The sequence below is a fragment of the Leptonychotes weddellii genome, chromosome 7 (assembly GCF_054177405.1).
Source record: "Leptonychotes weddellii isolate Sample4059 chromosome 7, ASM5417740v2, whole genome shotgun sequence".
Lineage (NCBI taxonomy): Eukaryota > Metazoa > Chordata > Mammalia > Carnivora > Phocidae > Leptonychotes > Leptonychotes weddellii.
The window spans coordinates 87,527,687-87,547,815 of record NC_138375.1 but is presented as its reverse complement, the minus strand read 5'-3'; the positions used below and the strand labels follow the sequence as shown (position 1 = coordinate 87,547,815).

At 40.2% G+C, this 20,129-nt stretch overlaps 1 protein-coding gene across 1 annotated transcript in view; it reads right to left on the bottom strand.

Annotated features, from left to right (window-relative positions):
• ARSB (arylsulfatase B) overlaps positions 1 to 20,129 on the bottom strand; it is a 165,753-nt gene that overhangs the window by 59,347 nt on the left and 86,277 nt on the right. The window contains exon 6 of the mRNA XM_081826682.1: positions 5,171 to 5,241. Coding sequence (XP_081682808.1) covers positions 5,171 to 5,241 — 71 coding nt within the window. The remainder of the gene's footprint in view (positions 1 to 5,170; positions 5,242 to 20,129) is intronic.

The window sequence follows — 20,129 nt, the reverse complement described above, 5'->3', positions numbered from 1 at the left end:
TGGTCACGGGGGTGAGGGGTGAGGGGTGAGGGGTGGGGTGGAGATAAAAGCAGAGCCAGATTTGGGGCACAGAGAGGACATTGAGCAATGAAACAATACAAGGGAACTTGCCAAGAAGGGGAGCACAAAGAGAGAGAAGAGCAAGAAGGAGGAGGGCCCTGGACTCTGAGGGGAAGTCAGGCTGAGCCGAGCACACAGGCAGGGGCTTTATAATGTTTGTCTCTCACAGAGATCTAGAGAAATCCCACATCCTCTCTTCTGGCTGATATTTTCAATGCAGGCAAGACTGAGGGTGGGCATTTATAAACTGGATAAGTAGTTTCCAGCATCTGTATATGATAATGTTAATGGTCACTAGCCACTTACTAATTTTAATTAAATTTTTTTTTTTTTTTTATTCATGAAAGTCAGAGAGAGAGAGAGAGAGGCAGAGGCAGAGGGAGAGAAGCAGGCTCCCCGCCTAGCAGGGAGCCCGATGCGGGACTCGATCCCAGGACCCTGGGATCATGACCTGAGCCGAAGGCAGACGCTTAACCATCTGAGCCACCCAGGCGCCCTTAATTAAATTATTTTTATGTAAGAACAAAATGTAAGATGCAAGTTCAGGGATTAAAAGGTGGGTGTGAATTGCCTTTCAGGAGGTCCTTTAGGTTCAGGAAAGGCTAAGAGACAGTAAGACAATGACTTTAACCCGATGATCTATTATTAGTCATTAACAAGTATTTGCCGAGAAATGACTAGGACGGCAGGCTCTGTGCTATGCACGGGGGATACGGCAGTAAATGAAAAAGATACAGACCCTGGCCTCATGAATTTCTATGCTTTTCTTTGGTTTTACATTTTACATTTATTTATTTTGAATTGTGGTAAAAAAAATAAAATTTACCATTTTAACTGTTTTTAAATGTACAGTTCAGTGGCACTAAGTACATTCACATAGTTGTGCAACCTTCACCACATCCCCCCACAGAACTCTTTTCGTCTTGTAAAACTGAAACTACACCCATTAAACACGAATTCCCCGTCTCGTCCCCTCCAGCCTCTGGCAGCCCCCATTCTACTTTCTGTCTCCATAATTTTGACTATACGAGGTACCGCGTTTAAGTGGAATCATGCAGTATTTGTCTTTTTGTGACTGGCTTATTCCACAAACGTTCTCAAGGTTCATCCATGGTGTATCATGCACCAGAATTTCCTTCCTTTCTAAGGCTGAACGGTAGCCCACTGAATGCGTGTACCACATTTTATTTGTCCCTTTGTCCCACCAACAGCGCATTCCCATTTTACATTCCCACCAACATGCCTACGTGTTCCCATTTCTCTATGTCCTCACCAACACTTCTTATTTTCCTTCCTTTTTTCTTTCTTCCTTTCTTTCCTTTTCATAGCAGCCATTCTAATGGGTGTGATCTGTGGTTATTTGAGACCGTTCATCCTTTACTGCATAATCTCCTGGTCTATGGGAAACCCTATGACCTCTGGTGTGTGCCTGTGTCTGTCCCAGTCTTCTGGGAATATCTTTATTATTCATACCCAACCCACAATGTACCAAGAGTATGCGGCCATGAAAAAAGCCCCAACTCTACCAGTAGGAAGGGCCTCTGGGGGTGCCCTGTACTCTAAGAATAAGAGGGAGAGCGTAGAGCTGTTAAACCCCAAAAGGCCAGCTTCTGAGGGGATGTGGTACTACTTAGAAGGCAGGGCTCCCCTGGGAAACGTCTAATGCCTGCTCCTCTGATTCATGATAGGAGGAGACACTGGTCCACAACCCCCAACAAGACCCACTAAAGGGGAGAGGGCAGACAGAAAAGTGGATTGATGCAGTGATGTTTTAGACCAGGCATCAGAAAAGTGGGCAGGATGTAGTAATAATAAAATCCTACAATTCAAATTACTCTAGCATTTATAATGTTTCTAACATTTTCACTTGTATTTATCTATGTACAACCATGCCTTTGGCTACATCACTGCTTACTAATGTGCACAGGGTGGAAAAGGAGAGAAACTGAGTCAGCAGTTTTGCTCCTTTGAGATCCTATTTCTACAGAGACCCACAGAATATTGAAGCTGGGAGGGACCTGAGACATCATTTAATTCAATCTTCACAGACTTGGTTGTTGTCCTATAAATACATATTTTCTTAGAGTTAGATTTAACCCCCCCCCCCAATTAACTGCATAGAAAAGGAAATGAGCTGGTATCATCCTCTGGTGAAGGAGTGGGTCCCCAAAGATAGCTCTCCTTTTTTTTTAGCTTCTGCTGCACAGTGGATTGAAATGAATATAAAAACTAAACTAGGGAGAAAAGCCCAAGGTGTTGCATGTATGTGAGGAGGAGGGGCACTTTGCTACTTGTAGGCAGAGACAGAAGTGAATGCCCTGTTTCTGTGAACCAACAGTGAATGTGGTTCTATGTTGATGCCAACAGTGGAAAATGTCCATCGTTACAAGCAGGAGTCAGAGCAAGAGTCCCTGGTTGGCAGGGAAGGCCAACAGGGAGGCCAGGAGTGGGCTTCAAGGAGAGGGTGGGGGCAGCAGAAGGCCAGAAAATGTCCCTGAATTTGGGACAGCAGTAAAGGGTCATCGTCAGTCCGTCATTCAATATGTGGGAAACTGAGGCAAAGAAAAGTGGAGGGACTTGCTTAAGGCCTTATAAACTATGGGTGGCAAAATTAAAATGATTTTCTATTCTGATTTCCATGCCCTCCTTAACTTTTATACTGGAGAAACCTTGTGCCTGTGCTGGGATTGAGCTGGGGCACTGTGGGAAAGGTAGCAAAAACCATGGCAGGCAGCCAGCAGGGCTGTGGCCGGGTTACACGGAAATACAGAACTTAAGCTTCCCTCCCTCCTTCCCTCCCTCCTTTCCTTCCTTCCAGAGAAAGAGCACGCGCACGCAAGTGGGGGGTGGAGGGGCAGAAGGAGAGAGAGAATCTTAAGCAGACTCCATGCCCAGCGTGGAGCCCAGCATAGGGCTCAATCTCATGACCCTGAGACCATGACCTGAGCCCAAACCAAGATTCAGACACCTAACCAACTGAGCACCCAGGCGCACCCCCCCCCATTTCTGATGCTAAGAACAATTCAGCTTGGTGAGTGGGGGCGCCTTTTCATTTGTAGATGGAACTTAGTAAGGACAGCTGACAACCATTACAATGTGCGCAGCATCTTCAGCACATCCTTGGATGTCATACTGGGTTTTGCGGTGCATTAAACTACCTAGAAGTTTTAAAAACCCTTCCTGCCTCCCCTCTTCCGTTCTGGCCACCCCCAGAGATTCTGATATCACTGGTTAAGAATCACTGCTCTAGACTAGAATGTGTCACACCCCTTTGGTATGCTGGGGCAGAGAAAAGGTTAGAAACCATGGATGTCATGGCCACAGTAAGTAGTCACGGGTCTGTGCTCTTCCTACACAGCTGATCCAATCACTTCCTGGCACCTGCTAGAACAATCCTTCTAGACTAATAGAAGTACAATGCAAATTCACATGTAATTTTAAATTATCTATTAACCACATAGAAAAGGAAAAGGAAACAGGTGAAATTAATAATAAATTTAATTCAACATATCTAAAATATTGCCATTTCAACGAGTAAATACATGTTATGATACATTTCACATTTCTCATACTAAGTCTTCAAAATCCAATGTGTGCTTTATACTTGCAGCACATCTCAATTCACAGTTAGCTACATTTCAAGGGTTTGAAAGCCACATATAGCTAGTGGCTACCATATAGACCTATAACCACCCTTGCCTCTCTCGCGGACTTAAGTTACTACAATAGAAACAGCAATTTCTCCATACTATAGCCATCTCGACCTGCCTCAGGCCCTTTCCTTTCCACTTTGGTCCTAATTCTATCCCAGCACTCTTCCATTAGTCATCAAGTAATCATCACTGAGAGCCTGCCCAGTGCTGGGTATTCGTGTTAACTTATGAGGATGAAAAGATAAATAAGACCTAGATCCTGACTTCCAGGAGCTCTCACCTTGGTGGAATATGAAGGCACATACAAGAGAATTTGCTGAAGGCTTTACCCACAGATACATACAAAAGGATGCTGAGGAAGGACTTTCTGGGGTTCCAAGAAGCATTCACATACATGAGACATTTGTGTTGAGTTTTAAGGGATGAGGAAAAATTGTGGAAGGGCAGGGAAAGGTGTTTCAGCCACAGAGAAAAGCATATTCAAGACAAAACATGACGATCATGCTTGGAAAAGGCAAGTGTCGAGCAGGGCGAGGACTGGGCTGGAGGCGGCTGGTGGGGTGAGTGGGGCCTTAAGAGCCTGCAGACACACAACCACTGTGGGCTTGTTGTCTGAGCAGGGAAATCCTGGGGCAGGTTATGGCACAGACTGGAGAGGACAAGGAAGTCAGGAAAGCCTGAACAATGGAATGAATGAATGAAAGGGTGGCAGGCAGTATGTCTAGAAAGGACGGATGTCAGCACCCAAGGGAATGAACGGAATGGAAGAGCACTGTTTTGTGGAGTCTCAAGAAGAGGCTTGATGATGGAGGCTGGACAAAGGGCCTAAGAGCTAAGGCTTTTCCAGACCCAAACCCATTAGGCTAGGGTTCATAGGGCCACTAGCATGGTATTTACACAGGACTATGAAACCTGTGGTGATCTGAGAGCACAAACGGCCTCTTTCCCTGAGGAATTAATGGGGCTACCTATGGCTCCACTTAGGCAGGAGACAAAATCAAGCCAAATGACTTTCAGGATTGCTAGGGAAGTCACACCTGTGAGACGCAGCAGGTGCTGAGCAGCACCTGGCCAGCTCCATCAGATGATGCGGTGGCTTATCTGACCTTGGGTTTCCTGGAAGAAGGCTCTGGAGCTCTCAGGTGAGAAGAGAGCAACAACAACATGACGTTCCCAGTGAGCAGGAGCCTCTGAGATCCTATGGCAAAGCTGAGGCAGGGAGATGAAATGGCTTGAAGGTCATATAGCCAGTAAGTGGCAGGGCCACGAACAGCATTTACCCTCCGTGGCACCAAAGCCACAGGGAGGTCAGTGCAACAGGTGTTATGGAAAACTGTTTATCCGGACAGCAAACGCAAGTGGAAAAGGAGAAAGTGAGGCTGGAGACACACCAGGCAATAAAAATGTTTTTGCGAGCTAAAAAGATTGAGTTTAGTAGCGATAAATGAGGTACTCACACGGTGAAATATCCACAAAGTTTGGGTCGATATTATGCAGCAGCTCCATTCTGGGGGACGGGCTTCCTTCACTAGAAGAGAATTTTTTAGGAAACGTTAATTTCCTCTCTCAAATTAATACGATGACTTTTAATACTTCCTTTCCTTGTACTTACAGGAAATAACAAGCTTGCCAATTAACAACTTCGTCATGAATTCAGAGATCTCTAAAATCTGTAGTTGGTGCATCTTTAATTCATAATTATTTGTCTACATTATAGTAATGACTGAACATCTAATAAGACTGTCAGTGTCAAGCATATGACAATTAAACAATACTCTTAATTGTGACCCTTTGCAATAAACACTGTGGCTGCATTTATACATGACCATTGTTTACAAAGGGAAATGAGAACTCAAGTCATTCTGTGCAGGCTTCATACTGACCATTCACAGGGAGATGAGGAAAGAACATCTACGAAGATAGTGGCATCAAAACTACAATCATAACCTACGTTAGTGGTGAAAAGAAACTTGGGGATCACAGTCCAACCCCTTACATCATGAGTAAGGCAGACAAAGTTATTGGCCAAATTTTAGATCATGTGACTCTCAAAATGGTGTTCTTAAAACATTGGGAGCATTAGGGCACCTGGGTGTCTCAGTTGGTTAAGCGTCCGACTCCTGGTTTTGGCTCAGGTCTCTGAGGCCTCATGATCTTGAGGTCATGGAATCAAGCCCCACATTGGGCTCTGCACTCAGCGTGGAGTCTCCTTCAGTTTCTCACTCCCTCTCCCTCCCGCTCAACTCTTTCTCTCTCTCAAATAAATAAAATCTTCAAAAAAAAAAAAAATGAGAACATTAACATCACCAGATATATGCGGGGTGTGCATGATGTTCCCAAGACATTTTGCTATTATAGACTCAGCCTTATGTAAAAAATGATTTCAATCGTTGGGAGTACTAAGGACTGCTTGATAACCCAATAAAAGGTTGCAAAGTACTGTTAACACTGTAGGATTTGTATACACCTGAAAAACCACTAAGGTCCCTGATGTAACCAAGAGGGCATATTTTCAGGTGACCCAATATCCACACTCAAAATCACAGGTAGCTGTCTACAGCAGTGGCTTGGGATTTCAAGATCCATAAAATTTCAAAACATCTGGGTTGTGATTGGCGATGTTGTATATGCCAAGTAAAAAAATTTTAAAACAAAATTTAATTAATTAAAAAAACCCCAAACTTCAATTACCATCACCATTATATTATAAAATAAAGATTTTTTTTTAAGGTGGGGGGCAGGGCACAGAGGGAGAGAGAGAATCTTAAGCAGGCTCCATGCCCAGCAGAGGCAGACTCAGGGCTCCATCTCACAACCCTGAGATCATGACCTGAGCCGAAATGAAGAGTCAGATGCTTAACTGACTTAGCCACCCAGGCGCCCCTAAAATAAAGATAATTTTAATAGCAAAAAGGGTAGGAAGAATACGATCTCAGAAAAACATGACAGCTCTTCAAATTGAATGTATTTAACTTCAGTATCCTATCAGATTTTCTTGTTCTTCTCTACTCCATAAAACGCTAATTAGAGGGTAGGAGGAAATACACAGGGATGTCTCTAGTTATGGGGGCACAGGAGGCAGCATTGTTGGGGAGAGGGGTCATATTTCCCAGGACTCTTCCCATTTTCCTCTCGAGGCAACTAACTATCTGATTGTCCTGGAGACTGCCAACCAGTCCAAAATGACAGGAACTAGGGTTTGATTCCAGAAGCTCTGAATGCAAGAAGGGATGATTAGCAAACAAAATGGTGAATGTGAGAAAATCTAAACAGGATGATGATGATGATGATGCCGAATTTGTGGGTTTAATGCAAGTGGAGTTAAAATCTGGATGATAATAATAGCAAGTTAAGTCAGGAGGAGAAATCAGAATGAATGCATTTTATAAAGTCTTCATATTGTTCAGAAGTTAATACTACTGATGAAATTCAGATTTAGCTAAGTAAAATTCGCATGTTAAAGTTTTAAGGTAACTTGAAAATAAAGACAGAATTTTTCTGGACTACAGAAAAACAAAACAATTTTGTTTTGTTAAATGAATTTTCATTCAATTCAAAAGAAGACCCAAAAATTTCAGGGCCAAGATATTAGTACATAACCACTTGTCTTTAAAGGCATAGTTCACTGGGATACCCCAAAGCATTAGGCACAGTTAAATAAAGGATCTTTTTCTAATAACTTTTAGAAAGAGTTTCTCTGTTATGTTATTCATTCATTCATATTTTTTGCATTATTCAGAAGAGTTACAGATATTTCAAAATAAGGAAACTTAAGAGATGACATTTTGAATACTGGAGTCTGTGAGTAATCCTGGTGACGGATCATTTGCTAGGAAAAATCTTCAGAGGTAGAATCACCATGATGTAAACAGGAACAACAACAAAAACAAAACAAAAAACAACCAGTTCTCTTAAGTATGTTGTGACACTACTTTTTAAAATGTAGTAATCAGAACATTTTGATAAGAATGTTGTTACTTATATGAGGCAAGAAGACACAGTATGTGATTAGTAATTAAAACAATGACCAAACATCCTTAGTCACTCCATTAGGAGCATTAGGGCACCTGGGTGGTCACTCCAAGTTATTAAATAAATCAAGGAAACCAAATGTACATTTAGGGAACTGAATAAAATACCATAAATCTTGGGTTACTTCACCTCAAAATACAAATAAAACCCCAGATTAGCCCATGTACCAATTCCCTGGGGCTAGCCTTTTGGAAAATGATGGATTTTAGAAATATCTCTGGGTAGATTTTTTTTTTTTTAAGATTTTATTTATTTATTTGAGAGAGAGAGAATGAGAGACAGAGAGCAGGAGAGTGAGGAGGGTCAGAGGGAGAAGCAGACTCCCTGCTGAGCAGGGAGCCCGATGTGGGACTCGATCCCGGGACTCCAGGATCATGACCTGAGCCGAAGGCAGTCGCTTAACCAACTGAGCCACCCAGGCGCCCTCTGGGTAGATTTTTTTAAAAGATGCATACCAACATGTGAAGTAATTATGGAAATACGGAAAAATATACACCAAACTTAACTGGAGTGGACAGATGGGTGGGGTGAGGTTATTGAGGACTTTTGATCTCTACAACTAGCATATATTATTATTGTAATCAAGAAAAATTTAAGATTTTAAAAATATTTTATTTATTTATTTATTTTCAGAGAGAGAGAGTGGGCGAGGGGCAGAGGGAGAGGGAGAAGCAGAATCTCAGCTGAGCAGGGAGCCTGATGTGGGACTCAATCTCAGGACTCTGGGATCATGACCTGAACCGAAGGCAGACGCTTAACCGACTGAGCCACCCAGGCACCCCTGGAATCTGCATTTCCAACAGGTTCCCAGGAAGTACTATTGCTGCCGCTCTGAGGACCACACTTTGAGTAGCAAGATTGGAGGAAGGCTCTTGGAGTCCTCTAACAAGGGACCGGAACTCTTTTGGAGTTTCCTAAATTAGAAACTCATGTAGTTTAGACCTGCTTCTGGAGCAATGAGTCTTGACCTTGGCTACACAATACAGTCACGTGGGGAGCTTTAAAAAATACTGATGCTTGGATTCCACCACAAGGGAGTGATCTCACCGACATGCGCTTCAGCCTGGGCACATAGATTTATAAAAGTACCCATGCTGATTTCCTTAAAACTAGCTTTATTAAAATACAATTTATAAATCATACAATTAACCCACTTAAAGTGTACAGTTAAATATTTTTAGTATATACACAGAGTTGTACAACCATCAACACAATCTAATTTTACATTATTTTTCTCCCCTGTTAAATAAAAATTGTGTATCCATTAGCAGCTACCCTTCAGTTTGTCTCTCCCTACGCTCCTTGCAGCCCAAGGCAATCACTAATCTATAGTGTTCTTACAGACTTGCCTATTCTATATATTCATATAAATGGAATCATAGAGGGGTGCCTGGGTGGTTCAGTCCTTTAAGCAGTTAAGCATCTGCCTTCGGCTCAGGTCATGATCTCAGGATCCTGGGATCGACTCAGCAGGGAGTCTGCTTCTCCCTCTCCCTCTGCCCCTGCTCCTATTCTCTCTCTCATTCACTCTCTTTCTCTCTCAAGTAAGTAAATAAAATCTTAAAAGAAAAAAACAATGGGATCATAGAATATGTGGTCTTTTTTGATGGCTTCTTTCACTTAGCATTACGTTTTCTCCACATCTTCATCATCACTTGTTAATGGCTGTCTTCTTGATTATAGCCATCTTAGTTGGTATGAAGTGGCATCTCACTGTGGTTTTGACTTACATTTTCATCTTCATATGAAAATCTACTATTTGTATAGCTTCTTTGGAGAAATATCTATTCAGATACTTTGCTCATTTTTTATTTGAGCTATTTGTCTCTTTATAATTGGGTTGCATATATTCTGGATATATTCTGGATTCAACTCCCATATCAGATGCATGATTTGTAAATATTTTCTCTAATTATCTGGGTTGTCTTTTTGCTTTCTTTTTTTTTTATTTATTTATTTTTTATTTATTTATTTATTTTTTTAAGATTTTATTTATTTATTTGAGAGAGAGAGAATGAGAGAGAGCATGAGAGGGAGGAGGGTCAGAGGGAGAAGCAGACTCCCTGCCGAGCAGGGAGCCCGATGCGGGACTTGATCCCGGGACTCCAGGATCATGACCTGAGCTGAAGGCAGTCGCCCAACCAACTGAGCCACCCAGGCGCGCTGTCTTTTTGCTTTCTTTATAGTATCACTTGCAGAACAAAAAAGTTTAAAATTTTGATGTGATACAACTTAGCTATTTTTCCTTTGTTGCTTTTGGTATTTTATCTACAAAACCACTGCTTAATCCAGAGTCACAAAGATTTACTCCTACATTTTCTTTTAAGATTGTTATAGTTTTAGCTCTTACACTGAGGTCTCTGATCCATTTTTTAAAAAAGATTTATTTATTTTAGAGAGAGAGAGAGCAAGCAGGAGGAGGGGCAGAGGGGGAGAGAGAGAATCTTGAAGTAGACTCCCCACTGAGCATGGAGCCTGACTTGGGGCTCAATCCCAGGACCCCGAGATCATGACCCAAACCGAAACCAAGAGTCAACCGCCCACCCAACTGAGCTACCCAGATGCCCGAGGTCTCTGATCCATTTTAAGTAAATTTTTGTGTATGCTGTGAGGTAGGGATCCAATTTCATTCTTTTGCATTGAATATCCAGTTATTCCAGTACCATTTATTGAGAAGATTATGCTTTCCCAATTGAACTATCTTGGTACCCTCGTCACAAATGCAGCTGATCCTAACACACAGCTCAGGGTGAGAATTACTAATCTTGAGCCTTGTTATATGAAGTCAATACATTTGATTATATGTTCTAAATTCTTGGTTTTCTTCTACAGAGGAAAAGATTGGTGACTAGCTTCTAGGACACTTACATAATAAGCCCATGTATAATGATAATGGCTTCCCCTTGAAAGGAAGTCCTAGTTCCTCAGAAAGTATCTTAAGAAAACCATTGATAACTTCCTACAATCAGTCCCTTTAATTTGCCCCTTTATAGGGATATAAGTATTTTGAACACATCTCTTTTTGCATATGACACAATTTCTTCCTCAAAGCTAAGTGTACCGAAGTGAGATGGAAAAAAAAAAGTGCTTTGCATGTTCATGACAGTTTTCAGCAACATCAACTGTGTGATCACAATCTTACAAATAAACAGTGGCTTCATCAAACTCATTAATGCTTATGGGACTGATTATTGCTATATTATAACATGTGTTAGCTTCTATCTTCTGTACATATCTATGCATTTACAGGTAATGCTACAAATATTGCAGCATTTCATGATTACTTGTACATTATACTCTTCCAAAGTTTTATTTCCATACAACCAAGTACTAGAAAGTGGACACTGTTAACTGTTTTGGTAATTTATGGTCCTCCTCCCGACTAGTTCTGAAGGCCTCACTCTCTCACATGCAGTCCGGCATTGTCTTTAAGGGCCCAGCCTTTCAGGGTCTGCATCTCAAGTCCACAAGGTTATATAAACTATAAACCCTTTTTTCTTCACCAGCAGAATGTGGATAAAAGTATCCACTTACAGAGTTGTTAGGGGAATTAAATGAGGCAACATACATAAAGCACACATACATAAAGCTTGGGATATAAGTGCTGAATAAGCTGGTAGCTTAAAAACAAGAACACCATTTATTACAAAATGTGGATCCTGATTCTACAGACATGGAAATAATATAACCACAATTACAAGACTATAACCTGAGACACAGATATAAGAATAATATGTAGATACAAGGAAACATTAATATTCCCAACCATTCTTCCTGCTGGCAAGAATTCCCCTCATGAAATATACTGGTGTAGTTATAACTTTAATTTCTAAGACATGTTACAATATTCCCTCCCATGTGAGAGTCTCGTTTTAGAAATGTGTCAGTGTCAAATATAGCTAAGTCACATAGTCTACTCATCATGAACAGCATATAAAAAAGATACAGTGTCATCTGCTGTCTAGGGATTTTCCGTATTTTTCAGATTAAGCATATGGTATGGTTTGCTGTACGAGCAACACTATCTTCATTAGACTGTGGATTCCATTTGTGAAATTTAAATCTCTGAATGATGACTGATGATGTTCATGGGAAATGATTTTCCCAATAATCACACAAGTTCATGCAATGACCTTGTTTTATTATGGCAAGGTAGTGTGGGTTTTTACTATGGCAAATGTTCGGCCTCCAGGGTGATAGGAACAAAGCAGCACTCTCTAATTAGCTTCTTAAGGTGGGCACCTATGGGACTGTTCAAGGATCCTTACTGCACGATGCTCACTACCCACTCCAGCTTACCTGAATGACTATGGCAGTGAAGTAGACAAAGAATTATGTAAAGAAAAAGAACTATAATATGTTGTTCACATTGACCACTTAATGACAGAGACCCATCTCTAAACCAGTGAAATGGATATGTTTCATCCATATCCATAACAACCAAACTGGAGTTATTTGGGGGTTTCTTGGTTTTGGCCAGGCATTTATAGAGCATTTATTATGTGCCACATATCATTTTAAATGCTCCACATGTATTATCATATTGAATCCTTGACATAGAGACAACCTAGGCACAGAGCGGTTAAATGACTTGCAAGATCATGTGGTTGAGCAGGGGATGGAATTGGATTTGAAACTCTGGCAGAGTTTCTTTTCTTTTTTTTTTTTTTAAAGATTTTATTTATTTATTCATTAGAGACAGAGAGAGAGAGAGGCAGAGGGAGAAGCAGGCTCCCAAGGAGCAGGGAGCCCGATGCGGGACTCAATCCCAGGACCCTGAGATCATGACCTGAGCCGAAGGCAGATGCTTAACGACTGAGCCACCCAGGCGCCCTCTGGCAGAGTTTCTGATTGACTCCTGAATTCTTCACTTCTAACCACTATGCTAAATTGTCTCCTTAGTAAGATGCAGACATGGCCTCCGTATCTCCTTGAATGTCTTATGTTTCCATTCATTCAGCTTATTTTCAAGACTCCATTACCAAATATTTCTATTAACTTCAAATGCCTCTATTAACGAGAGAGAGAATCCTTTTCTCCATCTTCTTCTCTTAAAAACTTATATAAAATGGTATATAGCTAATTATCTCTTTTAAAAGATTTACTTATTCATCAGAGAGAGAGAGACAGAGAGACAGAGCACAAGCAGGGAGAGTGGCAGGCAGAGGGAGAAGCAGGCTCCCTGCTGAGCAGGGAGCCCGATGCGGGGCTCCATCCCAGGACCCTGGGATCATGACCTGAGCTGAAGGCAGACACTTAACTGACTGAGCCACCCAGGCATCCCAAGTTAATTATCTTTGATGACATTTTAGTATTCAATTTTAATCTACCTCAAATTTCATATTCTCTGGATTAGCTTTAAAAATAACAGGGCAAGAAGACACTGATCAGTGACTAGTTTCCAATATGCTATAAATATTTTCTAAAAGTCCACAGTTTCAGACACTGAGATCACAGCACTGTCCATTTATAAATAGAGTTTCCAGTTTTTGACTTTCATTTTCCAACTAGTTGAAGGGTGGGGCAGTAAAATATTTCCCATAAATAAATGAAATGCTATTATATTCCATATTCATTTTACCACTAGCTGCTGACCATCTGTCATAAAAAGACACACCCTGAAAAGCAGTATCAAATTTTTAGAAACGGAAATAGCCATGATGATATTTCCTGAGAAGAAATTTTGAAAAAAAAAAAATTACTTATTAAAAAATTCAAAACACACCCAGAGTAATGTCCATCCTTTTACCTCTTTGTGAGCATTGTCATCACTGTTACCATCTTCACCTCTAGCTCCTGAGTCATGACTGTGTTCCAGGCACTGTGCTGGGTGTTTTATACATATTCTTTCACTAAATCCTCACATAAGTGCCTATGAGGTAGGTACTGCTGATGTTACATTTTACACATGATGGAACTGGATGCTTGCAACTCTTAAGTAACTTGCCCAAGGTCACACAAATAATAAATGGAGAAGATAAGATTTGAACCAGATCTAACCACAGGAGTTCACATTTTGTAGCCATTAGACAGTTGACCCTTGAACAATGTAAGGGTTAGGGGTGCTGACCCCCTGGGCAGTCAAGAATCCAAGTACAAGTTTTGACTTCCCCCAAACCGAACTATTAATAGCTTACTATTGACCAGAACCCTTATGGATAACATAAACAGTCGATTAACACATATTTTGTATGTTATGTGTATCATAAACTGTATTCTTACAATCAAGTAAACTAGAAAAAAGAAATGTTATTAAGAAAGTCATAAGGAAAATACATTTACTGTGCTGCACTGTATATTAAAAAAATCTATGTATAAGTGGACCCATGCCGTTCAAACCTGTGTTGTTCAAGGGTCAACGGTACCAGTGAAATTCCTGGTGGGACTTCTTTTCCTCGTTATATGGGCCCAGTGATATAAGGTTTGTGTAAATCCCATGCTCCTTGAAAAGCCATTTTAACTTGCAAACATAACCATGAATAAAGAGTTTAGGCATGGGAATTATAAGATTTTGACTAAATTTGGTGAGGAAATATATAACTTAAATTCATTTGATATAGAGCTTTATATGGAAAGATTATTTTCACGGACATTTTAATTAAGAAATCTTATTAAATTTTTAAAGTAGGCTACTTAAGAAAGAAGTAATATTATTAAGAATAACTGAATCACTCCCCTAAATATAGTCTTTTCCTATTCATTACTGAAAAATAATTGGTGGGACTTCTGGGTTAGTATCAAGCCAAGCCAGCAGGGCCTAATATGACTTTCTTACAATTTCCATGATAATACCCATAAAGAATTACAAAAAGATGAAAACTGGCAAAAGCACTGGAAACTAAAGAGAAGACCAGATGCCAAAGTCTCCAGGGGATTTTCACTAATGCCAATGCTGAAGAGATTACAACATATTCTTGGATTCTACCGTAAGAATCAAAATCTGATCCCAAAGAAAACAGAAAAAAGATGGATTCGCTTTGTCTACCTCTAGCTATAGGACTCAGAGATCACACTAAAGAAAAAATGGGCAATGATCTCCCATGAACCATCTTCAGAACTAGCCCATCACATTTTTCCTCCCTCACTCCCAGTTACATCACTCCCTGTGTCCACCCAGGCAGCAAACACTAGACTACATGAGAGGAAACAGAAGAAACGAGGCATAACATGTAGTGTCCTTGCATGGGAAGTCACCTTACCAAAAAAAAACCCCAAATCTGAACCAACACCTAGAGTGCTATGTACTGTGGACTTAGGGTAGAAGCTCTTTTTTTTTTTTAAGATTTTATTTATTTGAGAGAGAGAGAGACAGCACACAGTGTGGGGGAGGGGCAGAGGGAGAGGGAGAAGCAGACCCCCCACTAGGCAGGGAGCCCGATGCAGGGACTCGATTCCAGGACCCCGGGATCATGATCTGAGCCAAAGGCAGACACTTCACCAACTGAGTCACCCAGGCACCCCAGAGTAGAAGCTGTTTTATAAAAAAGGTTGGTAAAGTAGAGAATCAAAAAAAATAACACACCATTCCTTAAATATTTTGCTTTAACTTAAAAACACATATATATTCAGTTGGCAGTCTTTGAATGCAGGGCTACTGGTTAGAATTCCCTACCATCCTTATTTCATCAACCACACTTATAATGCTTCTTTATAATTTCTAGGGCTGTTTTTCTTTTTTTTAAATTTTTTATTTAAATTCAATTCGGTTGACATATACTGTATCATTAGTTTCAGGGGCAGAATGTAGTGATTCATTAGTTGCATATAACACCCTAGGGCTGTTTTTCTTAAACTGGAGAAAGAGCCTAAGAACATGTGAGTTTCCAGATTTCCAGAGAATAAAGATGGCCATCTAAATTTTAATCTCTCTACATATTCTCCTTAGAAACCATATGGAAAATGAAAGAAAGTTGGGGCGCCTGGGTGACGCAGTCAGTTAAGCATCTGCCTTCGGCTCAGGTCATGATCCCAGGGTCCTGGGATCGAGCCCCGCATTGGGCTCCTTGGTCAGTGAGGAGTCTGCTTCTCTTCTCTCTCTTTCTGCCTTTCTCCTGCTCCTTCTCTCTCTCTCAAATTAATAAATAAAATCTTAAAAAAAAAAAAAAGGAAAAGAAAAGAAAAGAAAATCACCCAATGCCTAAGCCTACAACATAAGTGGGAGACTGACCGTATTTAAAACCTGGGTGGCTGTGAGGAAATGATCATCTGAGACCTGAAGAGTCAGTGTGAGTGTCAACTAGGGCAGAGTCAGGCTGGCCTCATGCTAAAGAGGGTGAGGGGGCCCAGGAGGGGAAGGACTCAGATTGCACTTGGTAAAATAACCCCAGAAAAAGAGGGCCCCACCCTGAGGGATAAAAGGTTGAGATACAGGTCTGATATTAAGTGGATCAGAGGACCGTACCCTGAGGAGACCAAAGGGAGGGCTTGGACAGTGTGCAGGACAAGAGTGGTGGTCTCAGGCGGCACCAATTCTGACAGGAGCAGCTGAAGAACAGGTGTCTTTTGGAAAGTGAATGGTAAAGGGGAAAAAAAGGAAGACAGAAAAGATCAGAGTCCTACTGAAACAACCTAGTATCAGAATCACAAGAAGGCAGACCAGAAAGATAGAGGCAACATTTATTTTTAAAAGGGCACTTCACTATAGCAGTAGAAGAAGGTGTTCTTGAACTAAGAACTGAATCAAACTATCAAAAGTCCACCCCCATAGATTGCCTGCTATTACAGGTCCAGGAAAAGCTGACATATAAAATCATGAACAACAAAAAGCACCCAGTATCTAAATAAAGTTACCATAGGAGTTTAAAAAATAGGAGATGAGAATTCAAAACTTTTGGCAAGTGAAAACATTGCCTCTATTATGGCAAAAAAAAAAAAAAAAAAAGCACCACAATGCAGAAGAAAACTGTATCAACATAAAGTAAATATAATTAAATCAGCGATTGCCAATATAAAAAAAAACCTTGAATCAAAAAATTTAAAACTCTAACACTGAACTAAGGAAAGAAACAAAGGAAAGACAAAATCTCAGAAATAAAGGGATAGTATATATAACTGAAAGTATATGAGGCATATAGAGAATAAAAATGAAAAGAGAGAAAATAATTCAGAATAAAGAAAAAGAATCAGAGAGAAGCAAAGGATATGTAAATTCAATAATATTTATAATTGCAGTCCCTGAAGAAGAAACGCGGGAGTGAAATATATTTGAAACTATAATTCAAAAGTCTCTGAAATAAAAGATCTGAATATACAGATTGAAAGAACTCACTGTATATCTAAGAATATACATGGTCCCCTTTGAGACAGAGCTAGTAAAAGTCTTAGACTTTAAATCTGAATAATAATACAAATCTTCTGAGCCTCCAGGCAAAAAGACCAGTTACTTGAAAAAAATAAAATCATGTTGACATTAAATGTATCAACAGCATCATAAAAAAAAAATAAAAGTGGAGTAATACTTTCAAGAAATTCAAGGAAAGAAAGTATGAGACAAGGATTTTGTATCAGTTGAACTGTTTTTCAATTATCAAGGTTGTAGAAAATGCTTTAATAAATACTCAAGAATTCAAAGAATCCTGAGAAATCTCTTAAAGAATTAATTCTTCCAACTAAGAGATAACTGAGAACATTTTAGAAATTCAGAAGTGGTTAGCATGGAATATATTAATGTAGATCTAAGACTAAAACAAAATTGTGAATGAGGATAGAACAGTATTCTATATATTATATGCTCTGACCAGGTAGAAATAATACAACTAAGAATAAGACTGGAAGAGACATGTGAAAGGGTTGAGTTAAATACACTACTTAATTTCCTTATGGGTAATAAGTGGGAGTCAAAGATGCCATTTGAGGCTAACAAACCAAATAGTAGAACCTAAGTAAAAAAGGAAGACTAAGAGAATTATATACAGATCCTCCTTGACTTGTGATGGGAATATGTCCCAATAAACCCATTTTAAATTGAAAATATAATAAGGTGAAAATACATTTAATACACCCAACCTATGGAACATCATAGCCTAGCTCATCTCAAATGTGCTCAGAATACTCATATTAGGCTACTGTTGGGTAGGTCATCTAACACAAGCCTATTGTACAATAAAGTGTTAAATACCTCATATAATTTAATAAATACTGTACTGCAAGTGGAAAGCAGAACGGCTGTCAGCATATTGGTTGTTTACCCTCATGATCGCACGGCTGACTAGGAGCTGTGGCTTGCTGTCTAGCATCACAAGAGAGCATCATACCGCGTATTACTAGCCCGGGAAAAGATCAAAAGTCAAGGGCGCCTGGGTGGCTCAGATGGTTGAGCGTCTGCCTTCGGCTCAGGTCGTGATCTCAGGGTCCTGGGATCGAGTCCCGCATCGGGCTCCCTGCTCCTTGGGAGCCTGCTTCTCCCTCTGCCTCTCTCTCTCTCTCTCTCTGTCTCTCATGAATAAATAAATAAAATTAAAAAAAAAAAAGATCAAAAGTCAAACTTGGAAGTATGGTTTCTACTGAATGTGTATTACTTTCGCACCATCACAGAGTCAAAAAATCATAAATCAGGGACCGTCTAGGATAAGGGTGAACACTAGAATAGCATATAAATCATTCTAAATATTAAAAGAACAAAAACATCAAAGGTCAAAGATAAGAGTAAATATAACATAAAACAATACGACAAAGCTAGGAATAAAAATACCAGTCATGGCAATATACATAAACTCACCTACTAAAACAAAATATTTTCTGACTGGATCACCAAGAAAAACCTAACACTATACCTCAGAACTACAGAATATGCATTCTTTTCAAGTTCACGTGGTACAGACACCAAGAAAGATCATATGTAGAGCCAAGGTCAGATTTAAACAGACTCAATAATACAAAGTAGATCCTCTGACCACAACACAATTAAACTAAAAATCAATAACTACAGAAAACCTAACATATTTGTAAATTAAGTAACACACGTCTAAATACTTAGGTCAAAGAAGGAATCATTTGCGCCATCCCCACTGTTATGCCGTTCACTAATTTCGACATAAATTCTACCTTGTCAGATACCAAGATTAGAATCTCAGTTTTCTTTTTGTTTGCAGGCAAACCCTTGCTGTGATGGTTCTTACCAGAAGACAATAAAGCAATGTGTATAGAATCTTGAGGAGAAGAGATTTGGCAAGAATTGTCAGGTTATTATTTATGTTTGAAGGTAACAGATATTCTTTCATATGGAAGTATTTTAAAAAAAACCCTCAAGCCTGGGTGACTCAGTCAGTTAAGCACCTGACTCTTGGTTTCGGTTCAGGTCATGATCTCAGGGCCCTGAGACTGAGTCCCGCATCAGGCTCTGGGTTTAGCATGGGGTCTGCTTGTCCCTCTCCCTCTGCTCCTCCCCCCACACTCTCTCCCTCTTTCTCTCTCTCAAATAAATAAAATCTTAAAAAAAAAAAAACCCTCATCATTTATGGACCTCTACTGAAAACTGCTTTAAAATATGAAGCAACCAACTGAAAGATTAATTAAAATTAGGAACTGAAGAATGGCAAAGCTTTTTAATAAAAGGAGTGTTGGTAACATTAAAGATAATTAAACATACAGATCAACATATATAATTTCTCATATGTGATTACAAAGTTGAATACAGAAGAAAAAACTTTTTGAAAAGAAGAGTTATAAGATTTATAAGATTATGTTTAGAAAGCTGGGTCTATGATCCCAGATTAAATTAACAAGCACTTGAAAGTGGAAAATAAGCAGGAAAATAGTGATCAAGAAAGTAAAGGCACCGGCGCCTGGGTGGCTCAGTCGGTTAAGCGACTGCCTTCGGCTCAGGTCATGATCCCGGAGTCCCGGGATCGAGTCCCGCATCGGGCTCCCTGCTCAGCGAGGAGCCTGCTTCTCCCTCTGACCCTCCCCCCTCTCATGTACTCTCTCTCTCTCTCATTCTCGCTCTCTCAAATAAATAAATCTTTAAAAAGAAAAAAAAGAAAGTAAAGGCACAATAAAATTTTCTTTGAGTATTTCTTCCTCCAGCCAAGATGGAGTAGCATGCAGGGTGGATTTAACCTCCTACCTAAAACAACCTGAAGAAAAACAGAATATATGAAACAACACTTGTCAAAACAGGGAATATCAGGCAAAGGACAGTGATCCCTGGGTGTAGGAAACAGAGGAGGTGAATCTTATCATTAACTTAGCTTGAAGTCACCTTGAGAGAGTTTCCAGGCCCTGGTGCAGAGAAGGGACACTGAGGCATAGCCCAGTGGACTCCCTGAGTTGAGGAGGCAGAGCTGAGGGTCCAGACAGACCAAGGGACCTAAGGTTCATAGGACAGAGTACCAGAGTAGAGAAAGCTGCACAGAAAGAGATTCTCAGAGCTGAGCACTGATCAGA